The 20,418-nt window shown below is 32.6% G+C and overlaps 1 protein-coding gene across 1 annotated transcript in view; it reads left to right on the plus strand.

The window, feature by feature from the left end:
* Positions 1-267: 267 nt before the first annotated feature.
* LOC129228000 (uncharacterized) overlaps positions 268-20,418 on the plus strand; it is a 34,773-nt gene continuing 14,622 nt past the window's right edge. The window contains exons 1-4 of the mRNA XM_054862629.1: positions 268-284; positions 934-984; positions 14,400-14,465; positions 18,313-18,424. Coding sequence (XP_054718604.1) covers positions 268-284; positions 934-984; positions 14,400-14,465; positions 18,313-18,424 — 246 coding nt within the window. The remainder of the gene's footprint in view (positions 285-933; positions 985-14,399; positions 14,466-18,312; positions 18,425-20,418) is intronic.

Genomic DNA, 20,418 nt, shown 5'->3' on the forward strand with positions numbered 1-20,418 from the left:
AATATACATCTTGACTACTTTTGAAGTACCCTGTGCGCCTTTGCAGAAAAGCCAAACAGAACAGTCCCTAACATCAATAAAGTGAGGAAATAGTAAGGTGCTCAACAAATGTCAGTTGACTTATTGCAAAAACAATCACTGTAGTGTTTATCCTTATCTTCTTACTACTAGCAAATTTTCATATTTGAGGGTTCGCGGGGCATTTTTTAGGGTTTCTTTGTCTATCACAGAAATATGTAAAACATGAATCTTGTGAAATTTTGAACCATGTTAGGGCAGCTATGGCAAGTCAACATTACTGAAAGAAATTGCAAAATTGATGTTAAAGTTTGGGCTTGGAACAAAGTTTGATTTTGTTATCACTGTCAAAACATCCAAAAGATAGTAAATTTTTTCCAGTTACGTCTTTGTTCATCTTAAATTTTGAAGCAGTTTAAATTTAATAATTCTTCATCTTTTGAACTCATTCTCACTAGTATTGTCGATTGATCTAACAACTAAACTGCCTCACATCTTTCCGAATTTAATTTAAGTTAAGGGATATTCCATGTTGATAGACATGAAGACATTCTAACTTTTACTGTAACGTTTTGAAGTTGATTTTTTTCTTTATTCCTTCATAAAATTTCTTTTTCCCCCTTAAAATTGTTGAAAATTTTTGAGCTATTTTTCAATTAGCAAAGTAGCACACTTTTTACAGTCAACAATAATTAACAATTCAAACTGAACTAACTTTAAATTTTAAAATAATAAAGAAAGTTTGTTAAAAACATTAAACAAATTATTTTTGTAAGTTTTGCTTTTGTGCTTAAAGTATTTACTTTATATTTTATTTTTTTCTGTCATCTTTGAAATATGTATTTACTTATACTTTTACAAAATTGGTAAAACCTAATTGATATGTTTGATTTGATTTTCTCCTTTTTTTTCCAGGGAAAACATGAATGTTAATGGTGTTGTTATTGCAAAAAGTGAAAGCATAAGGTAAGAGGATTTACGGAAGGAGCATTTCAATCAGAACAGTTAAGAAAAATGTAGTTTTTATAAGTCATGCTTGTTTAGACACTGCTGGCTACCCCACTTCTATTAGAAAAAGGAAAGAGTAGTTTGTCCAAGGAAATGATGGTGGCTGATCCTCACTTAATTTTGGGTTCTACCCATCCTTTGTTTTATGCTTGTTGTTTATGGACAGAAACATAAAAGTAGCCCAAATCAGTCTTCTCCACAATCATGCTGTTTTGAGTATGAGGATTACTATAGGTAGTTTTCACATTGCATTAATTGAAGACCCTTGGCCCAGAGAGGGTAAAGGTTTAGGCCCAGGTATCCAAGATCACAAACTTCACTATGATCTTACGTGTGCCAGACCTAGAGCGTGTTTTATTACTACCATACTACCACTATGTTTAATGCCCTGAATCTAATTAACTACATAGATGGTGACAATGTCGCTGTTAGGTCAACTGTGAGAACAAAAGAACGAAATTATCTCCATGTTTGTGTATTTTCCTTTTGAAAAAAAAAAATCTCTATCAGAGACAGGGCCCAATTGAGATATCAGGGAGCCCAAGGCCAAATACTTTTTCGGGGACCCCCTGCAGGCAGACGTTACAGTTTTATCCATCAACAAAAACAATTTAAGTCATTAGTGAAAACAATTTTAGCAATTTGGAGGCCCCTCAAGAGCGGAGGCCCTAGACTGTGGCCTAGTTGGCCTATATGGTAATCAGGCCCTGATCAGAGACGATGATGTTTCCGCAACTGTAAGAATTTCAGAATTCATGACTAAGGACAGAAACAACAGCTTGCCCACTATGAAGCTTCTGTGCTGCGGATTTATTTTTCTCCACCCTCCCCACCTCAGATACCTTAGCAGAAATGCTTAAGGTTCGTTTCCCAGGTTCAAACGTTGTTGATGACCCAATGCCATCAGTTACCATATCGGAAAGCAGATGTGCTGACAAAAAACAAGTGGGACTGCCTTCCCAAATTCCTAGTATGGATGGCATAGTTCCTTCCTTCTTCAAAAGGGTACAACAGTTCTTGCCTCAATAACTTGTCAGATTTTTAGAGCATGCATTGCTTTTTAGCATGTTCCAACTGCCTGGAGACAGACAAAGGTTATCTTTATAGGAAAAAGTAGGAATACATATTATTATGAGGCTAAATCTTTTAGACAGGGTTGGCAAAAACCCGGGTTTTTTTAAAAAAGCCCATGGACCCAGGGTTTTTTGGGTTTTTTTAAATAAAACCCAAAAAAACCCGACTAAAGTTGGGTTTTTTAAAAGAAATGTGGGTTTTTTTGTCTTTTTTTAGGGAAAATGTGGGGTACTTGTAGCATATTGTAGCGTAAGTATATGGACAAAGTGCAAAAATTATCTTCGGGTAAAAAGCTGGAAAACTAGTTAAAATTCAGAGTTTTCTGAAGAAAAGTAAAAGACGAAAAAACTCAAGAATGTTAAAGTTTCAGATTTTTTTAATTTTCATTATTACCAACAGTTAAGGCAAAGTTACTTCTCGAGTGATAAAATCTATTGTTTGTTTTTAATTACTACATTTTTTTTTTTTTGCATTTTACTTTATAGTATTTCATTTTGTTATGCAAAACTACTGTAGAACCTCAAGTAGTTTAAATCCCTTTTTACTGAATTCCAGCTTAATCAAGACATTTCTTTGAATTTTATGTTGCCTGTTTTTCTATTTCTGTGTACATTGTAAGAAATATTAAACTTTTTTGTAAAATAATGAAAATACTATACCTGTTCTGTTTTCTGTAGACCGTTTGAAAAATCTGTTTATTTCTAAACAAATTACCTTGTGTTTATTCGAGATTTGTGATGTGTTGGTTAGCAGAAAATAATTTACATGAAAGCCTTTTAACTAGATTAGTTTCCTCTATACAATCTACAAATATTGAGAAAATCAGACGTGACAGGACTTGGTCAAGATAATTTGAGTTATTTATTGACCAGTTAAAGAAAAAAGTTAAATACATTTATTTAAAATCTTTGAAGTATATTTTTAACGCCGTTAAGAGTTAAGAGATACTATTAAAGCTCAAAATTCATTTTTTGTGTTCATTGTCTGTGGTGAAGAACAAATAAAAAAGAAGTTTAAATTGTGAAAGTATTTAAATTAATTAATTTTTTTAAAAACTTCTCAAAAATTTTAAAAAACCCAAAAGTGGGTTAAATAATGGGTTTTTTTAAATGGGTTTTTTCAAAAAAACCCATTGGGTCCAACCCAATTGGGTGCAATTCGGCCAACCCTGCTTTTAGATCTATTAAGGGCAGTTCACTTATCGGCCATCCGTCCCGTCCAACCCATTTTTTTGACGTGACGGACTGCCGATGAAAACAGAGTACCATTCACATATGGTCACCGCATATCAATCATGTGGCTGAAATCGCCCACCAGAAAAAAGAGCACGCTGCTTGGCGGGAACCAATGAAATGCTGTCCTACTTTTGACGGCCGTCAGATATCAAGGTTCTTTTATTCGAAGCGGATCCCATCCAAGATGGCTTGCTGTCATGGCAACCAGCAAAGAAAACTTGTTTCGGGAGGAGAAGAACGTGATGGATGAGACGGACGGCCGATATGTGAACAGGCCCTTAGTCTCGCCTCATGTTAACTAAAGGTTATTGAAAAGTTTTTTGATAGACATATTATAGTTCTATTCTTTGCTCAATCTTTCCACGTCCTTTACAAGATTTGTTTTTATTTTAACTACTTACTTTCTAGATGGGAAGTAAATGAGTAAAATCCTTTATTATTTTCCTAAAAATCTTATTTCAAGAAAATGAAAAATTTGGAAATAAAAACTTGCAAATCGTAGCATAAAACTATTAAATCATTTGAACAACAATTAATAAAAATCAAGATAGTACTTCTAACAAGGAGGGAGGGGGGTAACTTGGTGGTAAAGAAGTTAACATATTGGCATAAATTAAAAGACACTGTATTGTTACAGGTAAGTAACAATACTAGTCCAATAACTAATAGTTTTTTAAGGAACACTTAAATGCTTAAGCATTTCATAGATATAAATTAAAAAAAAAAAAAACTTTTAATCATACCTTTAGTTTTTGTGCTCCTAGTATTAAATACTTCCTATTTATTCCTATACTAAATTTCTATCAACAAAGTGATTTGTTTTCTTATTCTTTAGACTACAAGATGGTGATGGATTACTCTTGTTAGTTTACAATACTGTGATGAACTTTCATTTCTGTATTTTAGTATCTGTAAGTTTTTTAAAAATTAATTACATGTAAATGAATAGTCATTGATTTTATTTTAATTATGTGTATTGCATGAGAATTTTTTATTTCTGAAAATGTATTATTTTTCTGTGTATTATTGAAGCCTGTTGTATTTTTTATAGTCATTCTTTCCAAATTCGGATAACCTTAATACCAAATTTCAATTTCCATATTCTTTATACGCTTCAAAATTAATGTTGGAGGAATAAGTCCAGTGTTTCAATGTTTCTCAAAGTTTCTTTTACTGCCTATAAAAATTACTATATTAATATTTTAAAAAAAATAAATAAAAAAAACCAGTACATTAAACCCACTATAAAGTTGAAAAATGTATCATGAAACATAATACCATGTACAAAGAAAATTCTCGGGACTGAGAATTACCACTATTAGGTCAAACTCAAAAAAAAAAAAAAAAATTTAACCACAGAATCATTCTATGTGATATCGCCTAAATTGAATAGTCGGCCATGCCGTCATGTCTCCGATTTTGTTCTAGAGTCCATTTTTTTTTTATGAATAGATATTCATGAGATGTGCTCAAATTAATTTTTAAAGATTTTTTGAATGAAAATTCTTGGAATTTTTTGAAAAATTCGATTTTTGATCATTTTTTAAACTCACCATTTTGGCGCGAATTTAGAAAAATCTCTCATATTTCTTTATTTTTTAACCAATTAAGCTGAATTTGATATCAAGTTCAAGCTAATACTTTTCTCTTTCAATATAAATAACAGGAACTATTCTGTGAATAGTTGGGTGTTGCCACTCCATCTAAAGTCAGTTTTCATGCTTTTTCAATTGGGAGATTAAATAAGTCATATCTCTGGAGTACCAACTATGATCTGCATCAAATTTTTTTGTAGCATATTTTAATCATTCTCTTGCTATGTAAAAAATAAAGCTATGCCATGTAAATAGTAAAAAATAGAATGGTGTTTTTTGTTGTTTTTAAATTTTAAAAATGTTTGTTTTGCAGAAAATACATGTTTTCTATTACTTTAAAGCCCTTTTGAGCTTAAAAAAGTCCAAAAACTTTTCAGAACAATTAATACTGGAATGTCAAAGGATAAAATTGCTTTGTATCAATTAGTTAATTGTTAAAACGTTTTTCACTTGGGAAAAGAATTGTGCAAAAACCTCAGTTTCAGACTTGACAAAAAAAAAAAACAAAAAACTTTTGATTGAAAAATATACTAAATATTAAGAATAATAATGAGAAGAATGGTGTAAAAAAACATTTCTAATGGTATTATTTTACATATTTTTCAACACTAAAAGACCAAAAAAAAAAACTATTGAAAAGTTTTTATAATATGAACTTATTTGGATTACGTAACACCCGACAATGATCCTCCACTTTTACAGTACTCATGCAGCACAACTCTAGATTTCTTTCAAGAAAAATTTTTTTTTTGCTGATTTTATGGAATATTTCTTGACCACTATTTAGGAGAAAGGGCAAATAAGCTGCCCATCCTGTATATGGCCGTCAATGGCTCAATTGACATAGCGGTGGACTGTTGCTTGTAAAACAGAAATCCATTTCAAAAGTGTCTAAACTCTTTTCTGGCCGTAGATTTTTACATTCTTTACTTGGATTTGACCAAAGGAAGCAATTACTGTAGAAATGATCCTGTCATTTATAATGCTTTTTTTTTTGTTCCAATTCACATTGCTTTCCCTTTTGCTATATCTGCCTATGTCTTTGCAGAGTTTGACATTTGATTTTTCCCCAGATAGTTCTGTTTTTACTGTTTGTATGCATATAGTTATAATAAACATAAGCAGAGATCTACAAACACTGTAAATTCTTAGAACTTCTTCAGTTCTCTGGCAACTTCTGGTTGTGTTGGTGAACTTTTTGCACTGATGAAAAGGCTCCATTGTAGCCTTGAAATAGCTATATGCTGTATTTTCTCCAATATTTGTGCTTTATTTATGTTGTTTTTTTCACCTTAATCATATTGTAGCATAAAGCTTATTTGATAATTTTTCATTTATAGTCACCAAGGTCAGCGAGGTAACTTTGGTGCGTAGATTTTTGTTAGGGTCTGACTTGGTTACTTTATTATATTTGCTAGTTTAAAAATTTAAATTATTGTGTCATCTTATTGCATGATATACATCTACTTTCTTGTCTCTCAATGTTTTAGGGTGTTTTTGCTTCTTCATGTCAAGAAATTTTGGTTAACAATTGCTATGAATTCATGAATCTAAAAGAAGGAGCTTTGAAAATGGTAGATAGTTCTTCAATGTTTTATTGTTTCATTATCTTTAGAATTATCATGATTATTTGTTTGCTATTATTTCGTTCATGTATCATATGTACAGTTAACTTCTTTTATAGCAAAATTTTAAGGGCTTACTTAGGCTTTTGATGGAATAAAACTTGTTTTGTAATGCTATTTTGAAACTTGCGATGAAGCAACCTCAAAATGGGTTAAAATTACAGTAACTGAATTTCTTGGTGATTCAGAAATTGGCGTCCTCTGTAATAAGATTCCAATATACAGCACAACAATTAAAAAAAAAAAAAAAAAGAAGGGAACAAACAGTAAATGAATTTTCCACAATATCCTTGCTTTTGTGAGAAGCTAATATGAAGAAGCAAGAGGTGCTAAGCATTTTCGTACCTGATCTTCCTCAGGGATTTTAGCATTTTAGTGCAAAATTCGGTAAAGCACCAAGTAAGGCCATGAGAGAGGGGTACAAGGGCACCCATATGCAAAATTTTAAGGGGGGGGGGAGCTCAGATATTTCCTTCCCATGGTTTAGCAGGATATTTTCCCCATAGAAACCGATTTCAGTACAGATTATAGAGTTATTGAAATTTGATATTTTTAATAACTAATTCACGATAGGCTGGAGAAGAAATGTATTTTAATTTTTATCAAGAAAAAAGTACTAAAAGCAAGGAAGTTCTAATTTTAAAAGGGAGGCTTGAGCCCCCCTCCTTGCCCCCCTATATGGGCGTCCTTGGAAGGATAGCGGCAGCAGGCAAAAATCAGTAAGATCTAGCACTGGCTGCATTTTAGTGCAAAATTAGGTAAAGCACTAAGCTACGTGAGAGCAGGACAGAGGTAGCAGGGAAAATCATAGTTAGATCTAGCACTAGCTGCATTTCAGTGCAAAATTAGCTAAAGCACCTAGCTACATGAGAGCAGGATAGAGGTTTAGACCATTGAGAGATAGACGAGCCCTCTTATTCATTCGCCATTGTATGTGCTGAAGCAGGAGTAAGGGTGACAGGTCTTATCTCCGGGGGAAAACATCAAATAATTTTGCCACCGTGTACCACGTGGTTAAGTCCTTCGATTTCGGCTTGAACTAACTCTATTTCTGAACGGGCACAACTTTTAGAGCTATTTTTAAATCGGCACAACTCAACTTACTGTAGAAATTGAAAAAAAAAAAAAAAACCCCACTTGTCCTTGAATCAGTAAACTATACACTTGCGAGTGACAGAAAAAAAAATGTGCCAAAACATTTCAGGCAGAAGGTAAAAAATTAAAATTGACGATTATTCAAATCCCTACGAGAATCAGTGTAGCTCTGCCAAAACGTCTTCCGTGGAAGGTCGTAGTCTCGTGGTCTCCCCTCATTTTCCCCCGTGAAGATTCCTGCGTCAACAACCACTCCCACTTGCTTTATCTATGTCTCAATGATCTAAGGATAGAGGCAGCAGGGGAAGTCACTGGGAGATCTTGCACAGCATCTCAGAAGGCAAGACTGGAGAGTGGCCTTCATGTAAATGCATTTTGCAAAAAGCGCAATGGCCCAGTTTTGCTTTTGCTGTCCAGCCAACGAACTCATATCAATCTGCAAATGTGATTTGGATTCCAGTCCTAAACACCACGCAATGCTTTAGCATTGCTATCAGAGTAACATTTTAAAGCTTTAGTTATTTTTAATTATTTTCGGCCTGTACTTGCACTCTAATGACATATAAATTTACCATTTGACGGAAAGAAAGTTAGTGTAAAATATTTTCGTTTCTGAGGTTTGCTTTAATATAAAACAGTGTTAGAAACCCTTCAAACAATAATTGGTCCTGCGCACCAAAAAGCAAAGATATAATGGTCTGCAAACTTAATGACTGGCTCACTTAATCAGACTTGTAGTTTACCAGTTTATGTACAAATATATAACCATTTTATTTCTATCTGAAATATTTTTCATAATATCTTCATAATTTAGGCTTTGATTCAAAATTCAAGCGAAAATGTCATCTAAAACTAATTGCGTAAAATTACTGTAAATGTAAAAATAAAATTTGAAAAATGAAATTTCTTTTTAGATGGTAATCAACCATCTGTTTCACAAACTACTGCTTTCTCTTTCATGGTGGTCTGAGGAATTGTTGGTAAGCTGCTAGTCTCTGACCAGCAGCCCATCAATAATTTTGTACGTTGTAAAACCTGACAAAATTAATAGATGATTTACTGATTCCTGTAAGTGACAAAACTTGTCCCAGCTTAAACTTTTATTGAATACCTGTGGACAAGACCTCCCAAATTCATTTCCAACAGCTACAGATATGAAAAAAAAAAATAAATTGACCTCTGATTCATTTTTTTTTTTTTGGATTGAATTGAAATTACCTAAAAATATCAAGGAAAAAAAGGAAAAGGAAGTGATACATTAAAAATCAAAGCCATCACAAGGGAGTATTGCGGTGCTACCCCCCTCCCCCATATTTTTCACATTTTGTACCACCAATTTTTATTTTTATGGGCTGCCACTAACACAGAAATGAGAAATCTTTGCAATGTGTTAAAAGTTGAAGAGAAGAAGAATGAATAAAGTTGAAGTAAATGAATAAAAAATGATAAAAAGTATTTTTTCCTGTAAAACTTAAAAAGAAAATGCTATCTTACAATATTATTTAGGGATGTCAAATAATTTACATAAGTAATATTACCTAACTATGGTATGTTGAAATGTATATTTCTAACTTTTATTAATGGAAAAAAGTATTCAATAAATTATAGAGTCAAGAATGCTATGAAATCCTCAGTTAGAAAAAGGAATAAATAAGCATAAAAATGGATGAATCAAAATGATAGCTCTTTAGGGCCCACTACATATAAATGTTTTTGACTCCTTTAACCTTCAAACTATCATCACATAAACTGCAGATTTGTGATGAAAATGTACAGGATGCCCAAATATGTTTTGAATGGAAGGAGAAGTCAAAATGCATAGAGATAGAGAGAGAAAGTAAGATTTGAATTATTGAAAGGAAAAGTCCCACCCGTAGTTCTGAGTAAATTGAAAGGCATAAAATAACAATAATAATTCTTTTTTTCTTTTTTAGGTTTCAGGATCTGTAAAGTACCTTCTTAAGACAACTTTTGAAACGGTTTATGTAAAAATGAAAGCAAGTAGGGTGGCAGAGGTAACTAATTTGTTTTTTATGTTTTTTATTGATTGAAATTTCATGTAATTAGATTAACTTTAAAGTTTTGGAACAAATTCTTAAATTTTATTGTGTTTTTTTGTTTATTTCTGATATCTGTGACTTATAAAATAAAAAATATTAAAAATTCTGGTTGTAAATAAAGTTTTCTTGTTATCAAAAAACATGGTTTAAAAGTTCAGGCTATGTGTGTATACATAATGCATACCTGCCAACCCTTCCGGATTTCCCGGAAGTTTTACGGATTTTTATGTCCTTTTCCGTTTTTCCGGTTATGAGCAAAATCTTCCGGATTTTTCACGTTTTGTAGGAAAAATAATTATCTCGCCAATTTTGGCGCTAACGATACTTTTGTGGAACGCGGCACCGCGTTTTAGGCCAAGTAGCCAAGGAAAGGTTGCCGTAAGAGAATGGTACGAGAAGAAGCGAGGCAAGAATATGACGTCACTGAGTGATACAGCGCATGACTTCATCGGGATCCAATCAAAGCAAGCATCGCGGCGGGCAACTAGGGGCACAATTTCGGCGCCAATTATCTTCTCATTCTCTCAATTCGAGCTGTTTTTGCTTTGTTCTTTTTTTAAGATGAGTAACAAATGTTATTTCCAAACTTTTAAAGAAAGCAATAAAAGTAATATTTACTAAACGAAAGTAATTTCAATTCATATGAAATTCATAACTAATATATTGTTAAATGTAAAGAGGGTAGGTGTCCTGTTTGATTTTATTTTGCGTTAAAATCTTGTGGATAAAAATAAAAAAATCTTCCGGATTTTTTTTCTCGGAGGTTGGCAGGTATGATAATGTCTCCCACCCCTAATGAAACGTTTATTGTATGAACTTCCAATGGCAGACATTATCACAAAAAGACAGACATTAGACAATGGGCACATACTCAATGCATATTGTATTAAAGAGAAACAAAGACTATGCCCACCGCAGGTAGAAATACATTCATGTTGCAAAACCAAGGGTAGGAGGGCGGGGGCAATCTCCTTACCTGACCTCCTAAACGACTGGCCTTGCTCAAGGCCTTTTGTACCTGAAATAGCATGTTTTCACATTATTATGATTTATTTGTGATTAAAGGCTGTTTACACAAACATATTCAATAGCAATGTAACAAGAAAAAAAAAGGGTGATGGGATCGCTAATTAATGTATACATAGATTCTTTAGTACTGTGGTGTGCATCTTTTTTTACTAGACAGCCGCACTTCGTATTAATATGAATTTCGTGGACCCAGGTACTGAAATATTGAAATATATTAAATTTTTTTTAGACAATATCGAAAAAAAAAACAGAAAATGAAAGAAAATTATAAATTAAGAGTTGTTCCTATTACTACATGCTTCATTGGAGTGAATATAAAAAAATTTGCATTGAGATTGGCCATATTTCACTGAACTAATTTATTTAATAGGAATAAAAATTCTTATTTTAGTATAATTCAATATCTGTGTGTGCTAAAAAAAAGCCTTTTTCAGAATACAAAATAAACCAAAAACTACAGCATGAAGCACACAATTTCCCAATTCTTGTGTTATCACCCAGAGATATCAATTATACTTTCTATAGTAAAATATTGCATTTTTTTCTTATAATACCAGCATTAAGTATAAGTAGTTTTAATATTTTTTTTTAGCATGGACTTGTGAAATATTGAATGCAGTGCTAAATTATTCTAATTCTTTTTTAGTTTAAAATTTCGGACAGAATAAAGAAATTGATTTTTAACCCTGGAATCAAAACATCTTTTCATCTCTCATTTACAAAGCTGATATCATACCAGGTATTTATTTTGTTCTGTAGCCTTTCTTTTTAAGGCTCATTTTCCTCTTTAATTTAAAAATTATACATAATCTAAAAAGATAGTGATTTCACTATTCAAATGTCTTGTATTCATATTTTTTAAGAATTATTGTCTTTCAACTCTTCAATATTATGCATCTTCACATTTTAAAATACTACAGCCATGGAAAAAATTATAAGGACAAGCAAAAAGTCGCCAATTCTAGGCGCCACTTGGTTGGAAAAGTATGCAAATATTTTTATGATTGAATACATGAAACGAAACATTTTCAAACAAACTTCGCTTAAACATTTTTGAAAATCATTAATATGCATGGATTTTTAAGGTTTTAGTATTTTCCACTTGGAAAAAATTATAAGGACTCACCTTTCTTTTGAAACTGAGTACAAAAATTTTAGTATTTAGTCGTACCATATGATTAATTACAATAATCCAAAACTGTTACGCAGTTAGATTGTTCACTTTTAGATCGTTCTTCATCATGCCAAACAGAACTCAACTATCTGAATGTGAAAAGTGAACAATTATTGTTTACAAAATATGTTGAATGATAGGACGTGAATTTGCAAGGAAAGTAAACAGATCAAAATCAGTAATTTATAATATTTTGAAGAATTCAAAAGGATGTGGCAAGAAAAAGCGTACAGACAAGCTTTCCACTTTCACTAAGCGCCAGAAACTAGCAATTATTCATGGTGCTCTTTTACAAAAACAGAGTTCTACTCAAATTTAAAAAAAATTAATGTACCTTACACTAGCCGAACAGTGCTTAATGTTTTGCATTAAAATCCCAAATCTGACATATGCCAAACTATGGTCACATTCAGCATTTACAAAGCTTCAAAAGAAGCTTAGATTGGAAATTGCGAAGAAACACGCTTCTTTAGGGTCTTGATGGAAATATGTCATATTTTCTGACAAAAAACTTTAATTTGGATTGACCAGATGATTTTCTCCACTTGTGGCATTATTTGAGAAACAAAACCTTTTTTTTTTCAAACGACAATTTGGAGGCAGTTTTGTGGTAGGTGTGGGCAGATTTTCCAGCTAATGGAGCACCATCAATTGTGTCCATTCGAGATTCCTTGAATTCAGAATCATGTGTTGATATGCTATCTGAAAATTTATACCTGAAGCACCCATTATCACAGAGGATGATTATTTGTTTTAACAAGACAATGCAAGTTGCCATGTATCTTGTTTGTCGCATTCATGGTTTGAGGCCAATTCTGTGAAAATTCTGCCTTGATCCTCAAGATGTCTTTATTTAAACCCATAGAGAATCTGTGAGGCATTTTAACTAGAAAAGTCTCTTAAGGATGGAACATAATATGCAAATAAAGACAAACAGACATCATGCATTGAATTGGCGTGTAAAAATGTTTTGAAATAAACTTTAACTGAACTTTCTGAGTCAACTGGACGATTGATGAGGAAAATTATAAAAAAAAATATTTTGTAGAATATTAATTTTTTTTTCGGGATATGTTTGTTAATGTCCTTATAATTTTTTCCATGTTTCACCTAATACATTTGTGTCAATATGTGAATTAACAATTATAATGTAATTTAATTTCACGCTAAAAGGTTTCTAATGTTTCCTATTTACAAGTAGCAACTTATGTTCGATTTTGTTTGCAGTTGATGATTGCCTTCATACATAACTCATTTTTTAGTGTTCTTGCAATTTTTTCCATGGCTGTATTTCTCTGCTTTGTTAATCATTCTTGCTTAAATACATGTTATTTTTTGGAGGTGGAAAACTCAATAATGCTTTTCTTACTCAGAATTGATGAAAAGAATATATGAGGCAGTGAGATGCAAAGAAATGCAAGTGGCAAAATTAAAAATTTGGAGATAACCAATACACATGATAGGTGAACCTCTCCTCTGTCTTGGGGCAGGAGATGGTACTAATAGCCCTGGTAGTTGCTGCTATACAGCACGATTTAAAAAAAAAAATTCAATGAAAACCTACCTAAGATCTTATCTTCAAATGCGTTTTACTCAAAACTTGAAAATGTCCACTTGCATCCCTTTGCTGCTCATTGCCTCATATCTAGTTTTGTAGCTTCTAGCGTGTGTGATAAAAAACAGCTGTTTAAAAATGAGCAAAATAAAAAGTATTTTAACTCAAAGTTCTTGTTGTGTAAAAAGATAGGTTGAATCTTAAAGACTTTCAGTGCATTTTATTTCATTTCCATTAAGTTTATCACACTAAGAATATTGTAAAATCTGTAATATGTTTTTAATAGGGGAAAAAAGCTTTTTAAATTTTTAGTAGGCGCAAAAATGAAACAGTACATTTATTATTCTTTATTGTATCTGATTCTAGGGAATAATTACAAAGGTAGTGGATCCTGTCTATGGTATATATGAACTAGATGGCAAAATACTTCTCTTTGCAACAAGCAATAAACTAAGATCAACAATGATCCCTTTATCAAAAAATTCACAAGTCTTTGCATCAAATGTGCATTTTGTTTCTGGATTTGAAGTGAGTATTTTTTTTTTTACTTGTTACTTGGATTTACTGTTACTTCCTGCCTATAATCAGTAGTGATAAATTGATACACTTTAAAATCAACTTAAGGGAGAATTTTCTCTGGAATATTCTAAACTACTCTATGATACTTCTGAAAATTTCAATGGCACAGTCTGCACCATGCCCCTCCCCCTCCCTTAAGTGGGCACCTCTGAAAATTGAATTTTTTTTGTTTATATGCTACATCTTCACCTGACAAAATATTAAAAATGAGACGCAACTTTTCTTTTTAATTTCATGGTCTCATTTTCCTACGGTTTAAAATTACTAATATTAAATAAATATGAATTACTTATTAAATCTCTACTTGTGAGGATGTTGTGATTTATATTTTGTGATTTTCTTTTCTTTTAAGGATGAAAAAATCTTGGTGTGCTGTGGCTTGTCATCATTACACGAACCAGTTGCTGTTAATCGGCAGGTATAATTCTGAAGCACATGACCTGAATTCTGTTACAGAAACTACTGTTTGCTATCTACATTTAGTGTACAGGTCATCTAACATTTGTTTTAGCTATACATTTTCTGTTTAATTTGAGAATTAGTTGTTTTAAATGCAGGCATTGAATAATAATAATAAGATGAAATAACATTTTTGTTTTAGGTTGACAAATGTGCTCATGAGGGCTCTAATTTGCCTCTTGAATATCCCTTCAGTATATTTGATCTGCTATGGCTTCAAAAGCTTTTTCTAAAGCTCGATATGAAATTCACCTCATTCATGGGTTTGACCGAAGATATGTTCAGATGGAATGCTGAATTTGTGTAAGATTTTTTGTATGTACAGTTATGTGTTGAAAAATATATTTACTATAAAATTTACTGTAAATACTAGGAGATATTTATACATGGCAGTGTCGATTCACTCTAGAGAGAAAAGGATGGAGTTGAAGATTGAAATGTCACCGATTGCATGTGTCAATTGTGGCTCATGGTAGTTTTGAGACCCTTACTTTTTGCTTTATGTAACTAACTAGCAAAAATAGCCTGCGTTGCCTGGGTCAGTAATGAGAAACAATCGGTACTTTCTTTTGTTTTCTGTTTTTAATGAAAGAACTCAAAGCACACCGCTTTGACATAATTAAAAATCAAGCTTCTTCCTTACCCATAAAAGTAAAATACCAATAAGTACAAAGAACGAACAAGTATTGATTTAGAAACGAAAGCACAAATTGAAGCATATAAAAATTTGAAGAATTTCCAAAAAAATGAACTAACAAAAACAAAGATCACTAAAAAACTGTGCGATTTATTTTATTAGATAGTACACACACACAAAAAGAAAAAAAAAAGCTCTCTACTGTGTTTCCCTAAGTGTGCAAAAAGAAGAGTTTCCAAATGTTTAAATCACTTGAAACTCATGTTTGCTCCTGAAAATCCTTGATTCAAAATTTTCATTATGATTACTTTAATATTGCTGTTGTTAGGCCTTGAATTTTCGTAACAATGGGTTTAATATTTAATCATTTAATGGGGAAATTACATGACATTTACTGTTTTTCATCCTAACTTTTTTAAACCAAGTTTTTTAAAAATAAATTATAGCTTATGTTGCTCCCTGATAATGTAGCTATCTGTGGTGAAAAAATGGTTAAAATCCGTCCAGTAGTTTTGAAGATTACCCCGGACATACATATCATTTATGTACCATTATATACAGAAGTAGCCATTTATGTGTATAGATGATGTATTGAAAATTGCCTGATCATGCTTACTGAATCAGGCCAATGCTCCCGATTTTGGAACATAAAAATTTGATAGCGTATAAAAAATACATTTTTGCTGCAGAATTTTTTCTATCATGTTTGTCCCTCAGCATGATTCCTATTTATTATTACTCTGAAATTTCACAAGCTTCAGGCTTTTTTTCAATTTCTTATGAATTTTTTTTTTATCAATATTCCTGAAAATCCACAAAACTGGATGTTTTTGAAAATTTGTGTTGTCAACATTCTTTGTAAAAGAGAGAGAATTTTTTTATTCAAAAAATCAAGTCTACTTTTGATAATAAATAGAATTTTTTAAAAAAATCTTCACAGGCAAAAGTTTTTTTAAACTATTTTTTTATTTGATGTTCCCAATTCGGAACATTGACGTTTAAAGGGTTACCAAAAAGGAAAACCATAACACAGTCGGACAATTTTTTTTCAATATTTTATTCATAAATGTTTAAGTTGATTTTTATGGTATTTCTTGTGCTGGTTCCAGTTTTTTTTAGCTAGTTTTAACAATATATTGTATTCTGGTTCTGAACATGAAAGCAGTTTTTCTCAATTAGCCTTTTCAGTCTATCAGCCACTTAAGAAATTTTAACATACTGATATAAACTTCCAGAGAAAAAACATACTGGCGAATCCCTTTCCCTGATCTTCAAAAATTTTTCTTTTTTTTGAGCAATCACGATTGCTTGTTGTTCTCACTTGACCGTCCTTGGCGTTAGGTTCCTTTTTTAGCTTGGGCCAGGGGCCTCTGCAGCATCACTGCCTACCAGCCTCTGGTCCTGAGCACTGTGCCCCGAAATCCGCTGCTCCTGGTTGGTGGTGTCCATGTCCTACACAGGGTTCATACGGGTCATGGAAATCCTGGAACATCATGGAAAAAAATAAAGAAATTTCAGACCTGGAAAAGTCATGGAAAATTAATATTTTCATTATGTGTCATGGAAATTTATTTTAAGTCATGGAAAAATGTCTTGGGTAGTAAAAAAGTACCGATAGCTAAAAGAGCGCAAGAAATATTTAGGGATTTAGTAATATTGCATGAGTTTTGGAATCCAATTTCATCTGCTTCTGTAACAGCCGCTCGCCTCATTTTGTAATGTGATTTTACTACTGGGGCGTCCCTTATTTTGAATTCACTATTATTTTCAGCACTTCTTATATTTTGTATTCTGTTAGTAGTGGACTTGCACATTCTTGATTTTTGCCACGCTCCCTCAAAAAGTGTAATTCAATTGTATCCGAGTTCGTTTCAACTACTTGTAAAAAATTCAGTCTTAAATTTACCAGAGTTTATCTTAATATGTTGAAGACTTCAGAAAATGAAGACGTTAGTCAGGCAATAGAACATAGAAATAGGGAATTCTAATACTCTAAAACAGTACTGCCCTACATACAGCTTGCAAAACTGATACTGGTGGCCAACTGAAATATCTGGTTTAGAAAAAGGAATTTACTGAAAAACTTGGCTTTATTTTAATGAACGCATATACTGTCAAGTTACATGGATGATTCGATGCACTATTGACACCAAAGGACAATGTTATTATGAATTAAATTTATTATTGGAAACTTAGTAATGACTCACTCAATTTTTGTCCCATGCATTACTATTCGGCCCTATTTATTAAATATTTGTTAGACATTTAAACATCAGTGTATTGCATTCACTTTATTTTTATTTTGCTTGACTTTGTATAATAAAGAAAATAAGAATAATTTGTTAGTTTCTGCAGTGTGCGCTGATATTTTTTCAGTCACAAGTAAGTGCTCCAATCAGGTAGTGGCACTCACATAACAATTTTTCTAATGCCCATTTCCAGAAATTGTCAAGTTTTACATAGTACTATTCTCTTCGTGTAACAAGGTCATGGAAAATTTATGAAGTCCTGAAAAAGTCTTGGAAAAGTCATAGAAATTTTTTATCCAAATTGAGTATGAACCCTGCCTACACCCATGCACACTCATACACGTGCACACTCACACACATACAAACTCACACACACGCCTATGTGCATACACACAGGTCTATACACACACAAAAGCATACATATGCACACATGTGCACCTACACATATTTCTATACAAGTGTAACCACCCAGGGGCAGGTTTGGGGGGACAGGAGCCAATGAGTAGGGTCGTGTCTCAACTTGTGATTGCGAAAAACATAATTTGAATTCAAAATTTCAGAATTCAAATTAATATTTCTTCCTTTTTTTAATTTTTCTTCCTTTTTTTAGTATTAATTTCTTACAGTTGAAATTTTAGACCTTGTGCCAAAGGTTAAAAGCATTATAAACACAGTAAAATTGCACAAATTGTAGATACATGTTTCAGGGTTTCAAGAAACTCTAGCAAAAAAAGAAGCTTTACTGTTATAATGTTTTTAACCTTCTTGTTTCCAAGTTTTTAGAAGTTGGCAGATATTTTAATGTCATATTTGTTTTCAGTTCATTTGGACAGCATAAAATCTTTTTAAAAATCTAGCACCAAAGTATTTGTTGTGAAATGAATTTATTGTTCAGTATTTTTTCTCTTTTCATATTTCAGTAGTAATGTTGTGCAATGCTTGTCACAACCATGGGAGGATTTTCGTGCGAAGAAGATGACAATCATGGAAGAGTTTTTCAGCTGCCCTCATATGTGCTTGCCATTCTCTGAGGTAATTAAAAAATGATGTATGTGAAAATATTTTCCTTAACCGCTTGAGCGTCCTAATGGACATGCTGCTTTTTAATTGAAACAAGTCTATGTACAGTAACTGTACTTGTTTGATTTATGAATCTTATTTTTAAAACATAAATTAAATATACCATGATTATCCCTCACTAAAACTAACAATGAAGTACTGTAGAAACCAACCTGTAATATTTGAACTAGCTACTAACTCAATTTTCATTGAAACTGGCCATGTGTTGTTTTGATGAGTACCTTCTCATTTATAACATACAATGGACCCTCGTTTTACACGGGTTTATTTTACGCGGTTTCGATTATACGCGGTTTAAGATTTGACACCTTTATTTTATTTTACGCGGATGTGGCAATGCAAACAAATAACATTTTCACCTCTTTCAAAATCCAAACTCCTAAACATTGCAGATTACACATAATAAACTGCATTTTGGCGTGCTAATAACTGAACTTGAGCCCCAGGAGACATTTTATGCAATTGGTTGCAGAGCTCTTTCCAGAAGTAAAGTTATTAATAATGAGCAAGAGAATGCTCAAGACTAATAACTTCTAAATGCAATAACCCAATTAACTGTATGACTAGAAATGCATGATTAAAAATAGTTGAAGACAACTTAAAAATAAAAACCAAATTTATTTGGTCATTTAGTAAAGTTAGTTAAGAATTAAAAACATTTGAAACAACGCGAACTAGAGCTGAGCTATATCAATCTATTATATATCTATTAAAAAGAACCCGCATCGTTGCATAAAAGCAAACGAACGCTCAAGTCAACCTGCCAGAGAGAAAACACCGAAGAAGTCGCTTTTCTACTCGAAACATTTCCTTTTATCGTAAGTGAACTCATTTGCATGCGGACGCCAAATCACTTGATACACGCCAGCATAGCACCTGGCCAATGAGCATCAGGCACGTGCCGATCTGTTACGATGCATCACCGATTACGTGAAGGTCGTGATGTCATAGATCGGCGACTGCACGTGCGAGATACGTCATCAGGCGTCCGCATTAGAAGAAAGAAAAACATCGTTGAAAATTTCTCAATGATTAGGCAAGTGACTGATATTATGGTGGGATAAGTGGTGAGATGAATTCGTTAATTATTATATAAGGGGTGCTAGGCCAACAATTAACAGGGTTGCCACGCACCGGGAAAACCTGGAATTGTCAGGGAAAATGAAAATGGCCGAAAATCAGGGAAATGTCAGGGAAAATGAAAAATTGCATATTTCCGATCGTTCTTGATCGTTCTTAGCGCGGCCCGCGGTCTATAACGTCAAAAAAAAAAAAAAAAAAAAACTTTCAACCTTTTTTTTTTCGCCGCCGCCATTCCCATTTGTCCTTTTGTCATTCCCTCTTTCTTCTTCCCCCTGCAGTTCTTTTTATCAACTCTCTGCCATTGGCGCGTGCGCCATAGCAGTCGACGGCGGACATGCGCAGAAGGTTCTTTTCTTCCTAGTTTGAGCGGGCTCTGTTTAAACGCTGCTTGTTTACGTCAGCAGTTCTGAAGTTGTTATGATACACAGTACATTGTTTTGTCTGCGAGTGCGACTGAAGTTCTTAATGAGATGCAATAATCTTTTCTTTCATATTTTATGTTATTTCTTTAAATTGATTAATGAAATCGTATTCTTCTAAACAATTTTGTTCTGTAAATTTAGTTCATTAGACAATTTTAAAGTTAGAAAGTTTCTTTTTTACAGAAATATCGCTGATCTTTTAGTATTTTGGTGGTGATCTTTAAAGACTTTCAGTGCGCTTCTTTCTTTCAAAATAAAAGTAATCCGATTAAAAAAAATCTGCATATCAGAGAAGTTTCTGATCATTGCTCAAAATTTAACTTTATGACAGGGTGCCCACAGGAGTGATTATGGCGCAAATTGCGCCATCAAAATTTTTTTTTTTTGGGGAGGGGGGATGTTTTAATTATTTATTTTACTTTATTTTTATTCAAATTATTT

Source organism: Uloborus diversus, chromosome 8 (genome assembly GCF_026930045.1).
Source record: "Uloborus diversus isolate 005 chromosome 8, Udiv.v.3.1, whole genome shotgun sequence".
NCBI lineage: Eukaryota > Metazoa > Arthropoda > Arachnida > Araneae > Uloboridae > Uloborus > Uloborus diversus.